The 21204-nt window shown below is 59.1% G+C and overlaps 1 protein-coding gene across 1 annotated transcript; it reads left to right on the top strand.

The window, feature by feature from the left end:
* Positions 1 to 5594: 5594 nt before the first annotated feature.
* Positions 5595 to 17361, top strand: MEX3D (mex-3 RNA binding family member D). Its single transcript, XM_066205522.1, has 2 exons — positions 5595 to 6078; positions 15993 to 17361. The coding sequence occupies exons 1-2, from the start codon at positions 5622 to 5624 to the stop codon at positions 17243 to 17245; spliced, it is 1710 nt and encodes a 569-aa protein (XP_066061619.1). The 5' UTR covers positions 5595 to 5621; the 3' UTR covers positions 17246 to 17361.
* Positions 17362 to 21204: the final 3843 nt, after the last annotated feature.

Raw genomic sequence — 21204 nt, 5'->3', positions numbered from 1 at the left:
GTGAACAGCCCCAGCTGTCCCAGGCTGTCCCCAGAGCAGAGGGGCTCCAGCCCTTGGAGCAGCTCTGTGGCCTCCTCTGCACTGGCTCCAGCAGCTCCACGTCCTCCCTGATTCTGGCCCAGAGCTGGACATGGTGCTCCAGCTGGGGTACGGACCCGCAAGCTTGAGCTTTTGGAAAAAGTTGAACCCTAAAAAGTTCCTAATATGTTTTTGTTTGCAAGATGAGTCCACTTCCATGTCCTGGATTAGCCTACTGGGCACATTTTGTGGGGTTTAGTGATCTGAAGGGTTGTGAAACCTGAAAGCATTGTGTTCCACCTTTTAATTTTTCATGGTTTTGTCTGATCTGCAATTAATTCTTCGCTTTCCATCAAGTTGGCTTTCTCCACAACTCCAAAGTCATTATCTGACAGCTCAATTCTTCATTCATCTAATGCATGAAAAAGAGCCCTTTGCTAATGGCTTCCCCAAGGCGCCTCTTTCATGTCCTGCTGTAGGGAGGGAGTCTCTGAAGGTGCCATGATGGGGATGCCAGGAGAAACAGAGAAAAGGCTGCTTGGCCTGGTGGCATGAGGGATCACAGTGGGCCAGGCCTCAGGTGACCTCAGCTGTAGCTCGTGCCTCTACTGCAGTTGTGGCACACCACGGTGACATTGAGCCTCATCACCTTGAGCTGTCCCCATATGCTGTTCCCTCAGTCAGCGACTTTGTGGGATGATTGATCTCAGGCTGAGGTCATCTTTCAGGTTCCAGATCTTGTCAATCTGTCTGGCTCCACCCACATGCAGTGATTCAGCTCCTGATGTGCTGAAATATTCCCTTAAGCCTTCCCACACAGAGTAAGGGCTTTTTTGTGATTTTGCTCGGAGCTGCAGCACCTCTTCTATGCTGTGCTCCAAGCCTGTGCTTTCTGCATGGTATTTGCATGTGCTTAGAGAGCTGCAGAAAGTAGAGACTGACCTCCTAAAGAGGAGAAGAGCAGCTATCATTGTTCTTTAAAAGTATTATTTCTTCCAAATTTTGGATCCCATGTTATAGATTTTGGCTAATGTGCTGTGATTTAGACAAATGGTAAAATACAGAAAGCAGCCCTGGGGAGAAGGACTTGGGGGTGCTGGTGGGTGAGAGGCTCAGCCTGCCCCGGCCATGGGCACTGACCCCAGAACCCCCCTGTGCTGGGCTGAGCCCCCAGCGTGGGCAGCAGGGGAGGGGGGATTCTGCCCCTCTGCCCCACTCAGGTGAGACCCCACCTGCAGAGCTGCCCCAGCCCTGGGGAACAACATCAGCAGGACGTGGAGCTGCTGGAGCCAGTGCAGAGGAGGCCACAGAGCTGCTCCAAGGGCTGGAGCCCCTCTGCTCTGGGGACAGCCTGGGACAGCTGGGGCTGTTCACCTGGAGAGGAGAAGGCTCCAGGGAGAGCTCAGAGCCCCTGGCAGGGCCTGAAGGGGCTCCAGGAGAGCTGGAGAGGGACTGGGGACAAGGGATGGAGGGACAGGACACGGGGAATGGCTTCCCACTGCCAGAGGGCAGGGATGGATGGGAGATTGGAAGGAATTGTTGTCTATGAGGGTGGGGAGGCCCTGGCACAGGGTGCCCAGAGCAGCTGTGGCTGTCCCTGGATCCCTGGCAGTGTCCCAGGCCAGGCTGGAGGGGTCTTGGAGCAGCCTGGGCTAGTGGAAGGCGTCCCTGCCCATGGCAGGAGATGGAACTGGATGATCTGTAGCATCCCATCCAACCCAAATCAGTTTGGGATGATTCTATGAGAAATGTGGGGTTTTTTTGGTGGGGGAACAGGAGGATTCCCCTTTCTGCGTTATCTAATCCCATCTTTAGGGGTGGATCTACAAAGGATGGTCTCTATTGCAGAATAAATATTCCAGCTTGGATATTTTCACTTCTGCCATTGCACACTTGACCTGGAATAAGCAGCAGCTGCAGAGTTGTTCCTGAGGGAGTTGGGAGCTGTGGTGGCATTGATGCTCTGCTGAACTTCTGTTGCTTTTTCTCCGTATAGGAAACACCTTAATGGGCTGTGACATCTGGTGTGCTTTAGTCCAGTGTTCTGGAATTCCCTGTCTGTACATGAGATTCTATTGGTCTTTTTGGGGACATCTTTATTCTGCAGATTACAGAATCCCAGAGTGGTTTGGGTTGGGAAGGGCCTCATAGCCCATCCAGTTCTACCCCTGTGATGGGGTAGACCAACCTTCCACTATCCCATATTGCTCCAACCGCTGTCCAGCCTGGCCTTGGACGCTGCAGGGATGGGGCAGCCATAGCTTTAATGGTCAGACACCAAATGGTTACAGGCGGTAAAAACGTTTGGGAATGACTTCTCCTAGGAAATGGGGAAGTAAGTACCTGGACAGATGGGCTTGGAAGCAGCAAGCAAGTGCTCGTCTTTTGTTTAGTGAAGTTGGTTCTTCTGCATGGTCATGTTTTGGTAAAGAAATAGAGTTGTGCTGAACAACTTCCCTGGTTTGTAGACTCATTTCCTGTTAATGGGAGACACAAGTCTCTTTAAGAACTGCTAATTGCTCAGGTTAAAAAACCCCCAAAGGCCACTTGGTGTCATGTGTGGAATTAAGACTGAAGAAAGTGTGAGCTAGTTCTGCTGAAAATGGAACAGATCAGAGGCACAATATCTACAAACCAGGTTTGCCAAAGTGCTTAAAATAACAACTGGCAGTTTCCCTGGGTGTTGTTGGACTTGACGTAGAAATTTCCCAAAAGGAATGAGAGAGCAGAGAGACAAAAATGGCAGTGTTGGGAGTGCAGTTCCTGAGGGGGCTTTGAAAGCCCACATACAGGACTTGTCAGTGGCTTCAGAGCTGGTGATGTGGTGGCCAGGATTGTATTTGGTGTTGGAACTGCAGCAAGGACATCCCTGAGGAGCCATCCAGGTACCTGTGCCGTCCACTTGGGTTGTTCAAGATTGCCTAGTGGAGTTAACAGAGCCAGTGTTGGTCGTGCCTGAGTTTCCTCCATTATCTGGGAACAAAAGGAGCTTAGACAGGAGGGGTTGTGCCCTTCAGTCTCAAATTATGGAAACCCCACTGTTTTTAGTTGTTTCAACTTAGTATGTTAAATATTTTGGCAAGTGGTGAAGGGGGAGATGTCTCACGCTCAGTGTCTGTCCCTGGAGGAGAAGCTTCTCTCCTCAATAGGTGCAAACTGTCATGCCAAAAATGGCTTGGAGCTGTGTCAAGGGTTGGGATGGAGCTCAGGGAAAGGTTCTTCCCCCCGAGGCTGCTGGGGCACTGCCCAGGCTCCCCAGGGAATGGTCCCAGCCCCGAGGCTGCCAGAGCTCCAGGAGCGTTTGGACAACGCTCTCAGGGATGCTCAGGGTGGGATTGTTGCGGTGTCTGTGCAGGGGCAGGGATCCCTGTGGGTCCATTCCAAGCTGGGACATTCAAGGATTCCATGCCATTATCCCGGAGCCTGCCAGCTCTCTGAACAGCTCGTGCCATGGAGAAGGCAGGTCTGGAGTGGGAGAATTCTCAGAGCAGTGCTGATGCTGTTGCATCTCTGTGAGCACAGGAATAGGAATGGATATGGACACTTCTCCATGAAATTTTGCTGTTTGTGGGGGAAAACAGAAGTTGCTCCAGCTTTCTCTGCAATATCCAGACGGAAGGAGAGGGGAGGTGGGAGTTCACAGCTGAGTCCTCTGGAGAGAAAGCAGGAGGAGAGGATGAAGAGACAAAGCAGGAGAAGCAGCTAGTTAACTGTTTTCATTAAACTTTTTAGCATCTGGAAGACAATGAGTTTAGTTGTCAGGTGAGAGGAGGGAAAAGAATTAAGGAGACAGCTCCTGGTGGCTGTTCCCTTGCTGGGAAGATCCCATAGAAGTTTCAGGTGTCCTTTTCAAAGTATCAGAATGCGAAAGTCTCTGTCCATAGAAGAGTCACCAGCTTGGAAGCACAGGGCCAGCCCATGTGGCTTGTTTTGGGGCCATGGAGAAGCAGGAGTTAATGTTTCCTGGGATCTGAAATGGGAACAGAGTGGGTGGATTGAAGGGGGGGTTTCTAGCCCAGACACTGATGGTTTTTGCAATTAAAAACAATCCCAAACCAAACGGTTGAATTAATCCCAAAGACAGTGATTGGGAAAGACAATTATGTGTAACTGGAGAAAATTAGACGAGCTGTGGAATGGGAATGTCTGGGCATGTGGGGTCTGGAGTGAGTTGGGAATTGGTCTATGTTTTTTCCAGGGAAGAAGTGTGCTGGGTCAGCACGGCCAGGGAAGGTTTTCTAAAGAACTGTCTGTGGAAGGGCCTTGTAAAGCACTGGCCCAGCTGGGACAATGGGTTTGGAGGCAGCTGCTTGGCAGGGAGCCATGGGGGGGACATCCATGGCTGTGGTGACAGTGAGTGTGGGGAAGGTGATTTGGGATCCCTGGGCTCGGGGTATCCAGGCTGCTGAGGTGTTTGTGTCTCTGCCAGGCAGAACCAGCTGACGCTGCTGCTGAGCGTGAGCCGCAAAACTGGAGGTTGGAACGGGATGGTCCTTTCCACCCCAAAGTGCTCTGGGACCCTTGTGGAATAACCCTGAGAAATAGAAGCTGAAGATCCAAGGGAAAATGATGGAGGGAAAGACTGATTGTATGTTTTCTTAAGTTTAGTAATTCGGCGAGAAGGAGGAATCCAGCGGTCCCGCTGCGGGGCTGTGCCATAGCTCTGTCCCCGAGTGCCTGGAAGGGGCGGGGGAAGCGGCTGTCCGGTTCCGGGAGGCGCTGCCGCCGCTCCGGCGCCGCGCGGCTCCCATCCCTGCGCTACCGGGCCGTACCCACTGACCTGCTCGCTCCTCTCTGCTCAGGAGCGGTGGCAGCGGTGGTACTGCAGGGCTGTCCCCTCCGCGCCGATTGCCTCCCGCCTCCCTCGGTTTCGGCGGCGTTTTTCAGGCAGCTCAGCCCCGGCTCCGCGATGGGAACAGCCGTGTCTGAGCTTCGGATGCGGGCAGGGCGGCGGTGCCGTGCGCCGGGGATGCTCGTGGCCCCCGGGGATGCTCGAACCCCTCGGGATGTTCGATACCCGCCCCCCCCCCGCGATGGCCGGGGTCCCCTTCGGATGCCCGGAACCTCTCGGGATGCTCAGAACCATCTGCGATGCTGGAGCGCCTCTGGGATGCTCAGTACCCCCTGCAACTTTAAGAGACCCCTCCGGCCATGCTCGGATCCTTCCCGGGATGTTCGGAGCTCCCCTGGGATGCTCAGAACGCCCCAGCGCTGCTTGGAGCCCCAACGATGCTCAAACTCCTCCCACCCCCCTGCGATGCTCAGGGCCCCCTTCCCCCCACGCTCCGCCCCCCCGGGATGCTCAGACCCCCCCCCCCAAAGCACGGAGCCGCCGGGCCGGGCCGGGCCGAGCCGAGCCGGGCCGGGTCAGGGTCGCGGCTCCGCGGGAAGGGCGGGGCTCAGAAGGGCGTGGTCGGGTGGGCGGAGCTTCGACGGGGGAGGTCCCCTGGTCGGTGGGCGGGGCCGTGGCGCGCATGCGCGCGGCGGGCGGGGCCCGGCCCATCGCCGGGCGGGGCGGGGGGCGCAGGGAGGCGGCGGCGGCGGCCCCGGGCAGCGGCACCGCCCCGGCCCCGGCCCGCTGCGCTCCGCGCCCGCTCCGCGCCATGCCCGGCTCCATGTACCAGCCCGAGCCCGGGCAGCCGGCCCGCGGCCCGCCGCGCTGCCTCACCCTGCTCAGCCCGCCGCCGCCAGCCGGGCAGGACCCGCCGCCGGAGCCGGAGCCCGGCCGGGAGCGGGAGGGGCCGCCGGGGCCGCCGGCGCAGGGCGAAGCCGCCGCGCTGAGGTTCGCCCTGGACCAGCTCTCGCTGCTGGGGCTGGAGGGCGCGGAGGAGCCGGCGGGGGGCGCGGGGCCGGGCGGCCTAAGGGAGCGGGAGCGCGGCGGCGGCTCCCCGGTGCCGGCCCCCGCCCCGGCCGCGGGCGCCTTCGGCAGCCTGGCCCCGCCGCTGGGGCCGCCCGCGCTGCTGCCCGAGCCGCCGGCGAGCAGGAAGAAGAGCGTGAACATGACCGAGTGCGTGCCCGTGCCCAGCTCCGAGCATGTCGCCGAGATCGTGGGCCGGCAAGGTAACGCGGTGCGGGGACACGGCGGGACGCGGGGACCCCCTTCCCTGGCGCCGGCCCGCCGCGATCTGGGGCAGTTTCGGGGCTTTGTCTCCGTGCGGAGGTGGAAACTTAACGGCGACGGATCCCGCGGCCCCCAAAGTCGGCCGCGGGTCCCGGGAGCTGCGCTCCGTGCCGGTCCCACCGAACTGCCTGGAAATTGCAATTAAACTCCATCGGCCCGGGTGGGATAACGCCGGGTGCCCACGGAAAGTTCCCGGGACCCACGCGAGTCCATGGGAGCTGCCAGGACACGGAGCGAGGCGAGAGCTTTGGTTTCATTGTAGTTGTGCCTCTGCCCCCTCCCCTCCAGCTCGGTGTCTCAGACTCGGCGTGTACACGGTGCCCCTTTATCTCGGACTTCGTTTACAAATCTTACTGATAAATCCCATATAAATGGTCGTTAACCCGCTGGTTTGTAGGTGGCCGAGGAGCCCCTCGCACCCAGCTGTCACAAAGGGACGCCCCAACCCCCGCCGGGTGGGTGTGCCTGGAGTCGGCTTTGTCTCCAGGACGTACCAAATAAACCAAACTTTCACCTTGAAAAATCAAAAAGGAAAGACCCAGGGCGGAGGATTTAAGGGGAAAAAGGAAAAGGAAGGGAGCTGCTGCCCGCAGGGATCCCGGCAGGAATCCCCTGGCAGGGAGCGTGACCTCCCGGGTGTTTTGCCCTTGTGGGGTCTGGCACCGCAGCCCTGCCCTCGCCCGGCGGCTCCCACCCCTCCCTGCCCGGGGGGCTGCGGGCCGGGGGTCGGGGGGCTTTTTTTCCAGGGGGGAAGCGGGGAACTGGGCAGGCTCATTGTTCTCTTTGTTAGCCAGAGCCATGCTGTGATGAGCGCGGTGACATCATGCTCTGCGCTTCCCATTGGCCTGCGCTGCCTCCCAGCCGGCCCCGCTTCCCGGCCTCCCAACTTTCCGTGCACCCCTCTGCGGTCCCACCGCCCCGGCCGGGGGTCCCCCCGGGCTGCCGGGCCCCGCCGGGCCGGGGCAGCGGAGCGTGGCACCGCGCCCCGCTCCCGAGCAGTCTCCTCCTTCTCCCCGCCTGGATGGACGCCTGGGTTTGGCGGCCTGGCCGCCGGGCTCCGCGGAGCCGCGGGGTCCGAAAGCGAAGCTGTGCCGGGAGCTGGGCTCTGCGGGGAGCCCGCTGGTTCTGCCGGCGGAGCAGGCCGGGGGAATGGCTGCGTTTGGCCCGGGAGCTGCCAGTCGGTGCCTTCCTTTCCTTGGTGTTTCGGTGTGGTGAGACCCTGGCGCTGCCCCTCCGGCACCCCGAGGAGTTTGGTGCACAGCCAGGTACCTGCCCAAACACCTTGGCGGAGTTTGGGTGCTCGCTAAGCTTCGCGGGCTCGTGAAACTTTTGAAAAAAAATACCGCCCAGGAAATTATTATTATTATATTGGCTTGAGGAGGGGTGCTTGAGGGGCGCCGTGTGGGCTTGGGGGTGACCTGGGGCCGGTTGTGAGCTGAAGCTCCCTGCTGCAGCCCCAGCCCGTGGGCAGGAACAGCCTTCTTCAGGGGTTTCCCCCTTGTGTTTCCTGCCCCTCTCCTGGTCTTGGCCTGCTGGGATGCTGTGTGGTGGCCTTGCACTGGATTTGTGCACGGCACCCTCAATCACATCGTTCGATGGGGCGGTTTGGGCAGCACGGGGCTGGCAGCAGTGTCTTTGTGCTCCAGCTACTCTCCGTGCCACTGGCGGCTGGATTACAGCAAGGAAGCTCAGGTGTAGCCTGAGCAATGCTGAGCTTATTCTTCAGGGTTCACACTGAGCAGAGCCCTTCTCACTCACCCTGTGCTGCCTCCCAGGTCCTTCTGGTTCCCAGGTCCCCCCTGTGAGTCTCCCTCAGTTTTGGCAGCCCCGTGGCAGCGGGGTCTGGCTGTAGGGCTGAGCCTTGGGGTGTTTGGCTGGACCATCATCATCGTGGTGACAAAATATGCCCTGCTGGTGACACTGCAAGGCTGGGTTAGGTCACCCAGCTTGTCCCTGTCACTTGTCTTTCCCTCGCTGCCCAGCGTGGTCGTGACCCAGGGAGCAGAAGTTTGTGGTGCCGCCACGCCTGGAACATAGGAGGGGATGAAGGTGTGCATCTCGGGGGCCCTGGAAGGGGCTGGAGTCAGGGCAAGGCTCAGGATCCCTCCCCACACACCGTGGGGCACTTTGGGACCTGTCCTGCTTTGCCCAGGCCTGGCTGCAGTGACAAGTGGAGACCAGGGAGGTCCTGGCAGCCAGGACCAACACGTGGATGTCCTGTCTTGTGCAGGCTGAGATGAGACACGGGCAGTTGGACACAACTTCTCCTACTTCTTTTCTTCAGTTTCTCTCCTCCAAATATCCTAATTTAACCATTTCACAAAGGAGCAGCAGCAGCCCATCAGGTAAATCGTTGTTCTCTAAATCAAATCAGTGTTTTCTTCCCTGAGCTGGAGGAGTGTTTGTCATGACCCCGTGTCCAGACTGGCATCGGTGACACCACAGAGCAGCATCTGGCAGCAGGGATCTGTGGCTCCTCTCCCCCCTGCCCACACAGCTGCATGGCCGGGCGGGATTCCCTGGCTGTGCCTTCGCCTGCAAGCCTGGTCATGACTCCTGCCTTGGGAGGGACCATCTCCAGAATGTGCTGTGGGCACTGACTGGAGCGGCATGGGCTCCTCTTGCCACCCAGCAGAGAGAGCCGGGGGATAACAGGAATCACCAGGGGCACGGGGCAGGTGTTCGAGCTGCCCTGACTCTGGCGCGTGGGCACTGTGCTGGAGTGGATTCCTGCCGTCCCAGCTTTGGGGGGGCATTGCCAGCAGTGTCTGCTCTCTCCTCCCACACCAGGTGCCTCCCTTGGGATGGAGCCGCAGCTCCTCTCCCCATCTGTGACACTCGGGGACTGTCACAGCTCCACAAAAGGGAAGTTGCTGTTTATAGAAGATGCTGGGATGTTCGAAGGGTAGATCCAGGGAAGGATGGCACATGGCACCTCCCCTCTCTTCCAGAGTGTTGCTGGCATTCCGGTGCTGAGAGGATGCACAGGGTGACCATGGGCCTCTCTGGGCCAGCCTGGGCACCTGTAACCTTGCCATGGATCACAGGGCTGCAAGGAATCCTCTCAGAGCCCTGAGTTGCTGCTCTCTGTTGTCTCCTACACCCAGGTGCCATGTCCTTGGAGGCACCTGGCACATCCTCCTGGCTGCCTCCTCCCAGCTGGGTCATAGCAGAGCTGGGAACTCCTGAGCTTGGTCACACAGATGGATCTGGTTGCTGAAGGATCTGCCCGTACATCTGAGAGCTGGCACTGCCTGTGCAGTGTCCCAGGGAGAAGAGCCCAGCCTCCCTGCCCTGCTCCTCCAGTGTCTGGAGAAGAAGCCAAGGTGTGATGTGCTCGCCTCCTGCAGCAGGGCTGCAGGGATGAGTTTGTTCCTGTGTGCAGAGTCGGGAAGGAGCGCTCTGTGAGGGGAGAGGAGCTGTGATGGAGGTGCAGCGTGTTTTCCTCCCTGCCTGGCCCCAGTCCTGGCCCATCCTGTGCCATTCCCTGGTAACAGAGGGGACCAGGAGCTCCAGAACTCTGCATCAGAGGCCAGGAGATGCTTCAGAGCTGGTGAAGAGGAAAAGCCATGGGTAGGGCACTCCAGGGGCGAGGCACCAGAGGGTTCCCGAGCCTGTGACAGACACCAGGGGCTCCTCCAGGAGAGTTCTGCTGGCTCTTTTTGGGTTTTACCAGCTCAGAGCTGGGCACTGCCTGCACAGACCTCCTTGGTCAAGCAGAGATGTGTTCTGGGGAAGGCGATGAGCTGGCTCTGTCCTCCTTGTTTTCAGGGGGCACCTGATGTGGGAGCAGAGGCTGCCCGGGCTGTGCTGGGATCAGGATATGGATGAGCTGCATGGGATCCATCACCTCCGGTGTGGTCATTGGTCAGAGGATGGAGAGGCTCTTCCTAGCCCTCTCTCCCAGTGTTGTTACTGGTTTTCATGGGCTCTTGCAGTGGTCTCAGCCCTGATCTGTCTGGGGCTTCTAGCAGAGAGCCAGGTTGTCTTTGGTGATGCCAAGTGAGGATGTCCAGGGAGAGCAGCCGCCTTTCCTGGGGTGCTGCCTCCATCACCACGTTATCCCAGGGTGAATTCCCTGGGATTCTGTTTCTTGTCAGAAATTACCAATGTCCCATCCCAAGGGCAGATGGGACGGGTTCGGCCGGGGCAGTTTTGCAGAGTGGAGTGTAATGGGAGCCGTGTGGGATGGGGAGAGGGTGAAAGAGGAGAGCAGGCAGTTGAGACAGATGGTTTGGGAAGAGCGTCCTGCTCATCCCCCTCGAGGCTGTCCCTGCAGGCAGAGCTGGGTGTGGTGGCACTGGGGGCTGTCACTTGGAGGCAGGGTGAGACCTCTGAATGCCGGGGTTTGCCGGCAGCTGAGTGTGGCCTGGGGCGTCAGGATGAGTTTGTGCCCACAGGGGCTCAGAGCTCCACCAAAGAGATGGAACACAGCAGCTGAGCCGCTCCGGCTCTGGGCAGACCCAGGCTCTGGTGTTCACAAGGGCTGCTGGGGCTGGAGCATCCCTGGGCCTGCCCCCTCCATACTGCCTCTGGGTTTGGGCTGGTTTTATTTGGATCTTTAAGGCTGCTTCAGTGGAGACTTGCAGCGAAGTCTGGCACTTTGTTCTGCTCTGTTGCCATTGGTGCTGCACAGCAGCCCTTGGCCAGGGGAACGTGTGGATGCTACCTGCTGCTGCTGGGCTGAGGTCTGGCACTGCCTGGGCTGGGAGCTCACTGGCACTTCCAGGCAGCTCCAGGTCCTTTCCACAGCCCCCTCCAGCATGACCCTGATCCTACAGCAGCTTCAGAGATGTGGCCATCCAGGATGGTGTCACAGTGTGCTGGGGTGGAGGTTTGCAGGGGCTCATCTGAAATGTCTCGTACTGGTCTGGATCATTCCAAGAACAAGGAAGATGTGGAGCTGCTGGAGCCAGTGCAGAGGAGGCCACCGAGCTGCTCCAAGGGCTGGAGCCCCTCTGCTCTGGGGACAGCCTGGGACAGCTGGGGCTGTTCACCTGGAGAGGAGAAGGCTCCAGGGAGAGCTCAGAGCCCCTGGCAGGGCCTGAAGGGGCTCCAGGAGAGCTGGAGAGGGACTGGGGACAAAGGATGGAGGGACAGAACACAGGGAATGGCTTCCCACTGCCAGAGGGCAGAGATGGATGGGATTTTGGGAAGGAATTGTTGGCTGTGAGGGTGGGGAGGCCCTGGCACAGGGTGCCCAGAGCAGCTGTGTCTGTCCCTGGATCCCTGGCAGTGTCCCAGGCCAGGCTGGATGGGGCTTGGAGCAGCCTGGGACAGTGGGGGGTGTCCCTGCCCATGGCAGGGGGTGGAACAAGATCAACTGTAAGGTCCTTTCCAACCCAAACCATTCCATGATTCCCCCAGCTGCAGTTGCTGGTTAGACCCCGTTTGCAGTTCAAGTCCGTCTGGCTCTGGGGGGCTCAGCCACAAGGTGCCACCCCCCTCCTGAGCATGAGCAGGGCAGCCCTGGCTCAGCCACCTCCGGGGTGCAGGTGTGCAGGAGGACAGGGGCGTCCTGCTGGGAGCTTGGGTCAGGTCCCTGTGTCCCAGAGCCATCGCTCCCTGTGCCTGTGGGGTTGAACACTTCCCTGAACCCCGGCCTGGGCAGGCTGCTCATCCTGCCCGTCCTGCCTGCTCCAGGCTTTGGGACCTTTGCCTGGGAGTCCCCGCGGCCAAGGGGCGTCTCAGAGGAGTTTGGGCCTGGGGACAGGGCAGGACACGTTGGTTCCTGCTGTGTCCCCATGCTGGAGACTCCTCACAGGCACAGTTCCTGGTGCTGGTGCCAGCACGTGGCCTCAGGCAGTGCTTCCCTGGCTTCCCTCCCTTCCCAGTGTTTCCTGGTGTGGTTCTGGGACAGGCAGGGGGTGACCCCTCACCCCCATCCTCCAAGATCTGCCGTCCTCCTCTTCTACCCCTCCCCTGGGAAACCCAGCTCCCACCCCAGCTGTGTTTGGTGCCATCCATGACCCTGGCAGGATCCAGCAGCCACGGGCAGGGGACATCTTTCCTGTGCTGCTGGTTTGAGGAGGGTGGAACTGGCCAAGCCAGGCACCCCTTTGATTTTTATCCAAGGTTTCTGGCTTTGTCCCTATGAAGAGCTCACGGGAACAGCCAGACAAACTCTTCCTCTCTCTGGTGCTGCCATGGGATCGTTTGGGTCCCACTGCAGCTGCTGGTGTGATGGAGTGGAGTGAGGAGGAGCCTCACTGGGCCATGTCCCCCATGGGATGTGCCTCCTGAGTGACTTCTGTGTGCAGTTCCTGGAGCTGCCAGTGGCTTTGCATCCTGAAACTGCCACTTGGAGAGGGCTGGGATGGAGCTCAGGGAAAGGTTCTTCCCCCCGAGGCTGCTGGGGCGTTGCCCAGGCTCCCCAGGGAATGGTCCCAGCCCCGAGGCTGCCAGAGCTCCAGGAGCGTTTGGACAACGCTCTCAGGGATGCCCAGGGTGGGATTGTTGGGGTGTCTGTGCAGGGACAGGGGTTGGACCCCTTCCAGGTTGGGATATTCCATGATTCTGTGATGCTGCAAAGGATGAATTTGGGACCTTGGGCATGAGGCTGGTGCCCACGGGAGGCACCAGCAGAGCCTCTTCCCACTGCCCGAGGCTTGTCGTGGTTTGCCAAGCAGTGGAGTAGGGGCAGATCTTACAGCAGGTTCCAGGATAAATCTGGGAGGGGGACGTGGGGATTGCAGGCGCCTCGTCCAAGGACAGCCCTGGAGGAGCTGGCACATGATAATGGCTTCAGTGAACTCACCTTCGATGGTTCTGCCCTGCCCCAGTCCCTGGGCCATTGCTTTGCTGTGTGTTCCAGCCATAAAGCCACTCGCCAGGGGTTAGCAGTGCTGAATAGCCTGGCTGTGGCACCCAGGGCAGCTCCTGCTGCTCACTTACTGTGGCAGGTTTTTACTCCTTGTCGTCCATGAGGCTCATTGCTGTGGGCACTGCGGCACCCCTGGGGGAACAGCACAGCTTCTGCTCTCCGAGTGCTGCTGGAGAGCCTGGATTGATTACCTGGTTGGGACAGACCTGACTCAACTTCTTGTGCCATTCCAACCCTGGCTGAGTCATAGAATCCCAGAATGGTTCGGGTTGGAGGGGACAGTAAAGCTCATCCAGCCCCACCCCTGCCATGCCCAGGGACACCTCCCACTGTCCCAGGCTGCTCCAAGCCCCGTCCAGCCTGGCCTTGGACGCTGCCAGGGATCCAGGAGCAGCCACAGCTGCTCTGGGCAGCCTGTTTCACTGTAGTGGGTTGACTCTGGCTGGTTCCAGGCACCCACCAAAGCTTCTCCATCACTGCCCTCCACAAGTGGACAGGAGAGAGAAAATACAACAAAGGGTTCATGGCTTGAGATAAGGGCAGGGAAAGATCCCTCAGCCAATATTGTCAAGGGCAAAACAGACTCAGCCTGGGGATACTAATTGAATTTATCATTAACAAAACCAGAGCAGGGCTATGAGTAGTAAAATAAATGTTAAAAATACCTTCCCCTTACCTCTCCCTCCTTCCTGGGCTCTCCTCCTGCCCTCCAGCAGCACAGGGAGATGGGAATGGGGATCACAGTCAGTTCATCCCACATGCTTCCTGCTGCTGCTCAGGGAAGGGAGTTGGAGGCCTTCCCCTGCCCCAGTGTGGGGTCCTCCCACGGGACACAGGTCTCCACACACTGTCCCAGCCTGGGTCCCCCTCAGGGTCACAAATGCTTCCAGCAAACCTGCTCCAGCACGGCCTCCTCTCTCCATGGGTCTGCAGGTCCCTGCCAGGACCCCGCTCCAGCTCCGACTTCCCACAGGGTCACAGCCTTTGGGTATGGCCCTGCTCCTCCTGGGGCTGCAGGTGCATCTCTGCACCCCCGTGGACTTCCATGGCCTTCACCTGGTTTTCCCCAGTGGTCACAGGGGAATCTCAGCTCCTGCCCTGCCCTGAGTGTCTGCAGAGCTGCTCCTCACTTCTTCTAACCCTGCTCTTTTCTAGACCAAATTACAGCTGCACAAGACCTTTTGTCCTTCTTAAATCCGTGATCCCGAGGTGTCCCCACCGTCTCTGCTGGGCTGGGCCTTGGCCACTGCCAGGTCCATCCTGGAGCCAGCTGGAATTGGCTCTACTGGAGACAGGGGAAGCTTCTGGCAGCTGCTCACAGGCACCTAACCTCGCTGCTACCAAAACCTGCCTACAGAAAGCCAATACTCCCCACCCTTCCAGCCAACAATTCCTGCCCAATATCCCATCCAGCCCTGCCCTCTGGCAGTGGGAAGCCATTCCCTGTGTCCTGTCCCTCCATCCCTTGTCCCCAGTCCCTCTCCAGCTCTCCTGGAGCCCCTTCAGGCCCTGCCAGGGGCTCTGAGCTCTCCCTGGAGCCTTCTCCTCTCCAGGTGAACAGCCCCAGCTGTCCCAGGCTGTCCCCAGAGCAGAGGGGCTCCAGCCCTTGGAGCAGCTCTGTGGCCTCCTCTGGACTCTTTCCAGCAGCTCTGCATCTTTCATGTGCTGAGGCCCTTCAGCCTTCCAGGCCTCTCCTCCAGCCTCACAGCTGGAAGAGCAGCCCTGCCCTTCCTCAGGGAGCGTCTGGGAAGGGGAGGAGGGGAAGGAGTGCCCTGAGCCGTTCATAGGAGCCAACCAGGCACTTGCAGCTGCCTGGCTCTGCCCGGAGGAGTCGAGCTCTTTATCCACAGGGATCTGTAGCGGTGTTTGCCATGGACAGGGATAAGCTCAAGGCTGCAGTGGAGCACCCTCCATCCCTGCTGGCTCCCAGCTCTGTGCTGGATGCCCTGCAAAGCTCAGGGGTGGGAGGGGACAGACGGGGGTCACTCACTGCTGTGTGCCAGTGGCCAGTGAGCTCAGCTCCAGTTGCACTGTGCCTGGTTCTCGGGACATAATTAAGAGTGCATGCAATTAGGGCTGGGGGTGCAGAGAGTGGGGCTGGGCTGGCTGGCTCCTCAGTGGAGCAAAGCAAAGTGGCTCTGGAGGAGAGCTGGAGCCTTTTGCAGCCTCGGAGGAGAGCGGGAGCCTTTGGCTGGACGATGCTGCCAGGACCCACAGCTGGAGCCCCGCTGGGCCAGGGCAGGGTTCCTCATACAGCCCCTTGTGCCCGGGGCTGCACGGGGCAAAGGCAGAGCTGCAGCTCCCTCTCGCAGTCCCACAGCCAGCCATGGGCAGCTCTGCCTGCTGAATCATCTTCCTCCTGCAGGGGAAGCAGGACTTTGCAGAGCAGGGAGAGCAGGAGCCCTGGGAGCACGCCTGCCCCAGCCCCGGTGCTGGGGATCCCTCCTGTGGGACAAAGAGGGGATGGTGTGGCTGTGTCCCCTGCCTTGGGGAGGTCCGGCTCCCCTGTCGCTCCAGGAGTGCATCCAGGGCTGCTCCTCAGGTTCAGCTGTTGGCTCAGAGGTGTCGGTGGACCTGCAGGATCCAAACATCCTTCTCCTTCATTTCCCTCTTGGCATCTTTTTTTTTTTTCCCTTGTACCTCCATAAACACCTCTGGAGTGGATCCAGCTTCTCACCTGCTCAGTGGCCCTGATGGTGCCCCCATGGCTGCCTGCCCTGGCACCTCTGCCCATGGCTGTCCCAGCCCTCTGGAGCAGGGCTGCAGGCTGCATCCTGCTGATCCCCAAGCCCTGAGGGTCAGAGCGGTGCCAGGAGCTGCAAGAAGCCAGAGCAGCCCCCCAGCACTGAGCCATGAGCCCCCATCTGCCTCAGAGGTGGGAGGAACCCCCTCCCCCAAGGGCATCCATGCTGCAGGTGCAGAGCCAAAGGGGCCTGCTGGTCCATTGTGTCCCCATGCTGGGTGAGCAGAGGCTCGCCGTGAGTCCTCAGCGTTGATGTGTCTTTTTTCCCCTTTCTCTTTGCCCTGCAGGCTGCAAAATCAAAGCCCTGCGTGCCAAGACCAACACATACATCAAGACCCCGGTCAGGGGCGAGGAGCCCGTGTTCATCGTCACTGGCAGGAAGGAGGACGTGGAGATGGCTAAGCGGGAGATCCTCTCAGCCGCCGAGCACTTCTCCATGATCCGGGCCACGCGCAACAAAGTCAACGGGCTGACGGGGGCCATGCAGGGGCCCCCCAACCTGCCAGGCCAGACCACCATCCAGGTGAGGGTCCCCTACCGCGTGGTGGGGCTGGTGGTGGGACCCAAGGGAGCCACCATCAAGCGCATCCAGCAGCAGACGCACACCTACATCGTGACGCCCAGCCGGGACAAGGAGCCCGTGTTCGAGGTGACGGGCATGCCCGAGAACGTGGACCGGGCGCGGGAGGAGATCGAGGCGCACATCACCATGCGGACAGGCTCCTTCATCGACGTCAACGCCGACAACGACTTCCACTCCAACGGCACCGACGTCTGCCTCGACCTGCAGGGCACCGCGGCCGCGCCGTGGGCCAAGGCCCCGCACCCTGCCCAGCGCCCCTCGGCCGCGCTGCGCAACGACAGCCTCAGCTCCCTGGGCAGCGGCTCCACCGAGTCCTTCTACAGCGGGCGCGTGGCGGCCGCCAGCCCCACCAGCCCCTACAGCACCTTCAGCGAGCCCCCGGCCCCGCTGGGCTCCGACGAGTGCGACTTCGGCTTCGACTTCTTGGCCCTCGACCTCACCACGCCCACCACCACCATCTGGTCACCCTTCGAGCGCTCGGGCAACCCCCTGCAAGCCTTCAGCAGCTGCTCCTCCATCAACAGCTCGCAGAGACGCAACAGCGGCCCGGCCACGCCGCGCCACTCGCCCACCCTGCCCGAGGGCGGGGCGGCGGGGCTGGAGCACCCCTCGGCGCGGCGCATCCCCAGCGACCCCACCGGTGCCCTGGCCTGGCTGCCTGCCCAGGGCTCGCTCTCCTCCTTCTCCAACAGCACCGGCTACTCCTCCTCCTCCTCACTGCCTGGCAGCATCTCGGCCGCCTCGGGCTCGCCCACCGACTCCAGCAGCTCGGACGGGCACCGCAAGAGCTCCCGGGAGTGCATGGTGTGCCTGGAGAGCGAGGTGATGGCCGCGCTCGTGCCCTGCGGCCACAACCTGTTCTGCATGGAGTGCGCCCTCCGCATCTGCGGCCGGGCGCAGCCGCAGTGCCCCGCGTGCCACGTGCCCGCCACCCAAGCCATCCACATCTTCTCCTAGCCCGGGGGGCTCGCCCGGCAGCCCCCACCTTCCACCCCAACACCACGGCGTTTTAAGGACTTTATACTGTTTAAATCGAGCTTTTTATTTAATAACAGATCCGATGGGCGCACGGGGCGGGGAGGGGGGAGAGGCGGCGGCGAGGAGCTGGAGAGGCGCAGAGGGCACGGCGGGGGCGGGGGGAGGCCGAATCCGGGGGGTCGGGAGGGTTGGGGGCGAAGGGGCTGAAGAAGAAGAAGAAGAAGACGAGGATGAGGAAAGAGGGGCGTGAATTCCGTGAGGAGGAAACTCCGATGTTTACAGAATAGCTTTAACTCTTCACCTGGCTGTGGGGCTGGGGAGGGAGCCCGGCTGTTCTCCACCAGTCCTTCCCAAATACCAGTATTCCGTTTGCAAACTGAAATAACCAGAAAGAAAAGGTCCGGTTGCACTTTTTATTTTAGGACACACAAGGGTTGTCTTTTATTTTTTTAAAATCATTCTATTATTATTGTAATAATTTTTGTGGTTCTTTTTGTATGTAGGGTTTGTTTTGGGTTTTTTTTTGGTTTTTTTTTTTTTTTTGGTGATTCTCAGTGGTTCTACAAATATATATATATATATATTTTTTTGTTTTTTTTTTTTTTGTAATGCAGGTCTATCTTGTATTTTGCCAATGTGAAAACTGCCCAAAAATGTGTGATGTGAGGTCAGGAGGTTGTGGAGTGGAGGGGGTACAGTTAACACACCATGTCACAAAAAGCAGACAGATTTCTATCTCCAGTTTATTTTGGGGTTGGTTTGGGGGTTTGTTTTTTTTGGGGGGGGGGTTTGTTTTGTTTTGGTTTGGTTTTTTGTTCTTTGGTTGGGTTTTGGTTTTTTTTTAGTTTTGTTTTTTTTCTTGGGTTTTGCTTTTTGTTTTATTTTTTTATTTTTACCTCTTTATGTATATGTAGGGAATTTATAGGAAAATATGTACTTTATTGAATAAATTTTAAAAACTAAAATATATTTTATTTTAAAAAGAAAATAACGGACCTTTAACCTTACATGGCTAAAGTACTGATTATATATTTGCTGAGCTGACTTGACGGTTATGAAATTGTATCAAGAGTTTTATTTTTTGACTTCAAAGCCTTCTTAATAAAGACTTTTTACTATATATGAATTACTGTGCTAGCTACGGTGTCTCCCTGCCTGGAGCCTCTTGGTAGCTGTTCCCATTTCCCTGGGCCCGGGGAGGAAGGTGCCAGCTTGGGGGCAGGAGCAGGAACAAGTGGGGTCATCTGCCACCTGCCATAGGCTGGGTGACCCTGCTCTGGCTCTGGCCTTCTCCTTGTCCCCACAGATGCTCCTGCTGCAGGCATGATGGTGCTGCTGGACAGGTCCCAATCCCAAAATCCATCCATGCCCTGGGCTGAGCCCCCAGCGTGGGCAGCAGGGGAGGGGGGATTCTGCCCCTCTGCCCCACTCAGGTGAGACCCCACCTGCAGAGCTGCCCCAGCCCTGGGGAACAACATCAGCAGGACGTGGAGCTGCTGGAGCCAGTGCAGAGGAGGCCACAGAGCTGCTCCAAGGGCTGGAGCCCCTCTGCTCTGGGGACAGCCTGGGACAGCTGGGGCTGTTCACCTGGAGAGGAGAAGGCTCCAGGGAGAGCTCAGAGCCCCTGGCAGGGCCTGAAGGGGCTCCAGGAGAGCTGGAGAGGGACTGGGGACAAGGAATGGAGGGTCAGGACACAGGGAATGGATTCCACTGCCAGAGGGCAGGGATGGATGGGAGATTGGGCAGGAATTGTTGGCTGTGAGGGTGGGCAGGCCCTGGCACAGGGTGCCCAGAGCAGCTGTGGCTGCCCCTGGACTCCTAGCAGTGTCCAAGGCCAGGTTGGATGGGTTTGGAGCAGCCTGGGACAGTAGAAGGTGTCCCTGCCCATGGCAGGGGGTGGGACTGGATGGGTTTTGAGGTCCCTTCTAACCCAAACCATTCTTCATGCTCATCATCCCTCACCCCACTTGGACACCCCGTTGTCACTCTGTCCCCAGGTGCACCCACCCTCTGTTTGGCACTGGGTCACCAGGGTTTTGTTCTGGCCCTGCGGGGCTGGCTGGGCCACTCAGGTGTGTGGGGACAGCAGGGATCTGCTGACAGCAGCACCCAGGGCTGTGGGGACACACGGGCAGCTGGGGGCCACGGCAAACGGGGATCTGCACACAGTGGCACCCCTGGAGAGTAGCACCCATGGGCACTGGGGGCCTGGACAGGGACACCTGTGGGCAGCGGGGACACCCAGAAGCGTCGGAGCAGCACCAGTGCGAGGGTGGCTGCTCTCCATCGTTACTGGAGTCCCTGGCATGGGGGGAGTGGGGGCTGTGCTGTTGGGGGTCCTTGGGGTGCCCTGCATGAGGGACCTAGAGGGGCCCTAGGTGTCCTTCAATGAGGACATTTTTGGGGTATCCTAAACAGGAGAGGTCTTTGGCCGCCCACGATGGGACCTTGGGGTGTCCCAGGTGCGAGGGGAATGAGAGTTGGGGGTGTCCCGTGTTGGGGGTGCCTGATGAGACTTCTCTGTATGCCCCCGGTGAGGTGTTGGGGTGCCTCTTACGGGGACCCTTGGCTTGTCCCGAATCAGGGTCATCGAGGTGCCCGAGCTGGGAGGGATCTCGTGGTGCTGCAGCGCGGGGGGACCAGCCCCAGCACCCCCAGGAGGGGGTGGGGGACCGAACGGGGGTAAAGGGGGGCGAGGAACATAATCCCCTCCCCCTCCAATTAGCGGCAATTAACGGCCATAAAGGGCTGCAGGCGGGGCAGAGGGAGCGATGCCCTTTTGGGTTTACCCTTTTTTCCTTTTACATATTCTCTGGATCCTTTACACACATAGTTGTTGCTCTGTAGTTTCATATTGTAGCTTAGTTTCACGCCTTTCCCAGGCAGAAAGGCAAAACAACTTCCAGGATCCTCGTGCTATCTTGGTTTTACTTAGAAACCAAGGCTGAAACCAGCTTTCTGAGACTTACTTCTGTAAACAGGGCCTGGATCTTATCCTAAGGGGGGGAACCTGCAAGGAACTGGGGGAGTTACTGCACCAGGCGCTTTTCTAATTGGAGGATTCTTGTTTGAGATCCTACAGTATAAAAACTGTACACGGGCCACGTGCAGTGTGCGTCTTCAGCCTTTTCTACCTGATGAATTTGTGCACCTGAGGTTCCTCATATAAAGGTACGCTTTTATCACTCTAATTGTGTCTGATTCATATTTTTAGGGCCAGAGAAAAAGACATCAGGAGGACTGGCAGCAGCAGGGGGGTCACTCTGTGGCTGCCAGGGACCCCAAGGCTGCAAGGGACCTGTACACGCAGCTCAGGGGCTCAGAGGTCCCACCCACGGTGCTGTGAAGGGAGCTGGAGGGGCTTTGCCCCTTCTGTGGGTCTGGGGAGCTCATTACTGACCTGGGGGGCTCCACACCCTGTAGCTGTAGGGGCTGTGGTGGCTTGGGTGTCCCCTGGTTCACCTCTGTGCTGGTGCTCAGCCTGGTGGTCTGTAGCACTTTGCAGGGGGCTCAACACAGGTGAGAAGAGGGTTTGGTGTCACCTGAGCACCCACCTGTGCTGCTGCTTGCCCGACTCAGCCGACTGCTCATGCTCTGCCCTGGGGCTGGGGAGCGAGTCCAGCTCTGCCCATCACGGGCCGTGAGCAGGCAGCAGGATGTCAGAAATGGTCACCACAGCCAGGGGACAAAAAATGTGGCCCTTCCTCCCTGCATGTACAACAGCAGCCTGGGCCTGGGTGGTGCAGGAACCTCTTCCATGTTCATAGAGTGATTTGAATCCCTATGTCCTTGAAATGTCCAAGTCCAGGTTGGATGGGGCTTGGAGCAACCTGGGATAGTGGGAGGTGACCTTGCCTACGGCACGGAGTGGAATGAGAGGCACCTTTAAGGTGCCTTTCAGCCCAGAATGTTCTGAGATTCTCTGGGGATTTCTTGGA

This window comes from Chamaea fasciata, unplaced genomic scaffold, assembly GCF_029207755.1.
Source record: "Chamaea fasciata isolate MVZ Bird 193981 ecotype frontalis unplaced genomic scaffold, bChaFas1.0.hap1 SCAF_28, whole genome shotgun sequence".
NCBI classification, from domain to species: domain Eukaryota; kingdom Metazoa; phylum Chordata; class Aves; order Passeriformes; family Sylviidae; genus Chamaea; species Chamaea fasciata.
The sequence above is the reverse complement of the archived record's forward strand: the minus strand, read 5'-3'. Positions and strand labels throughout refer to the sequence as shown.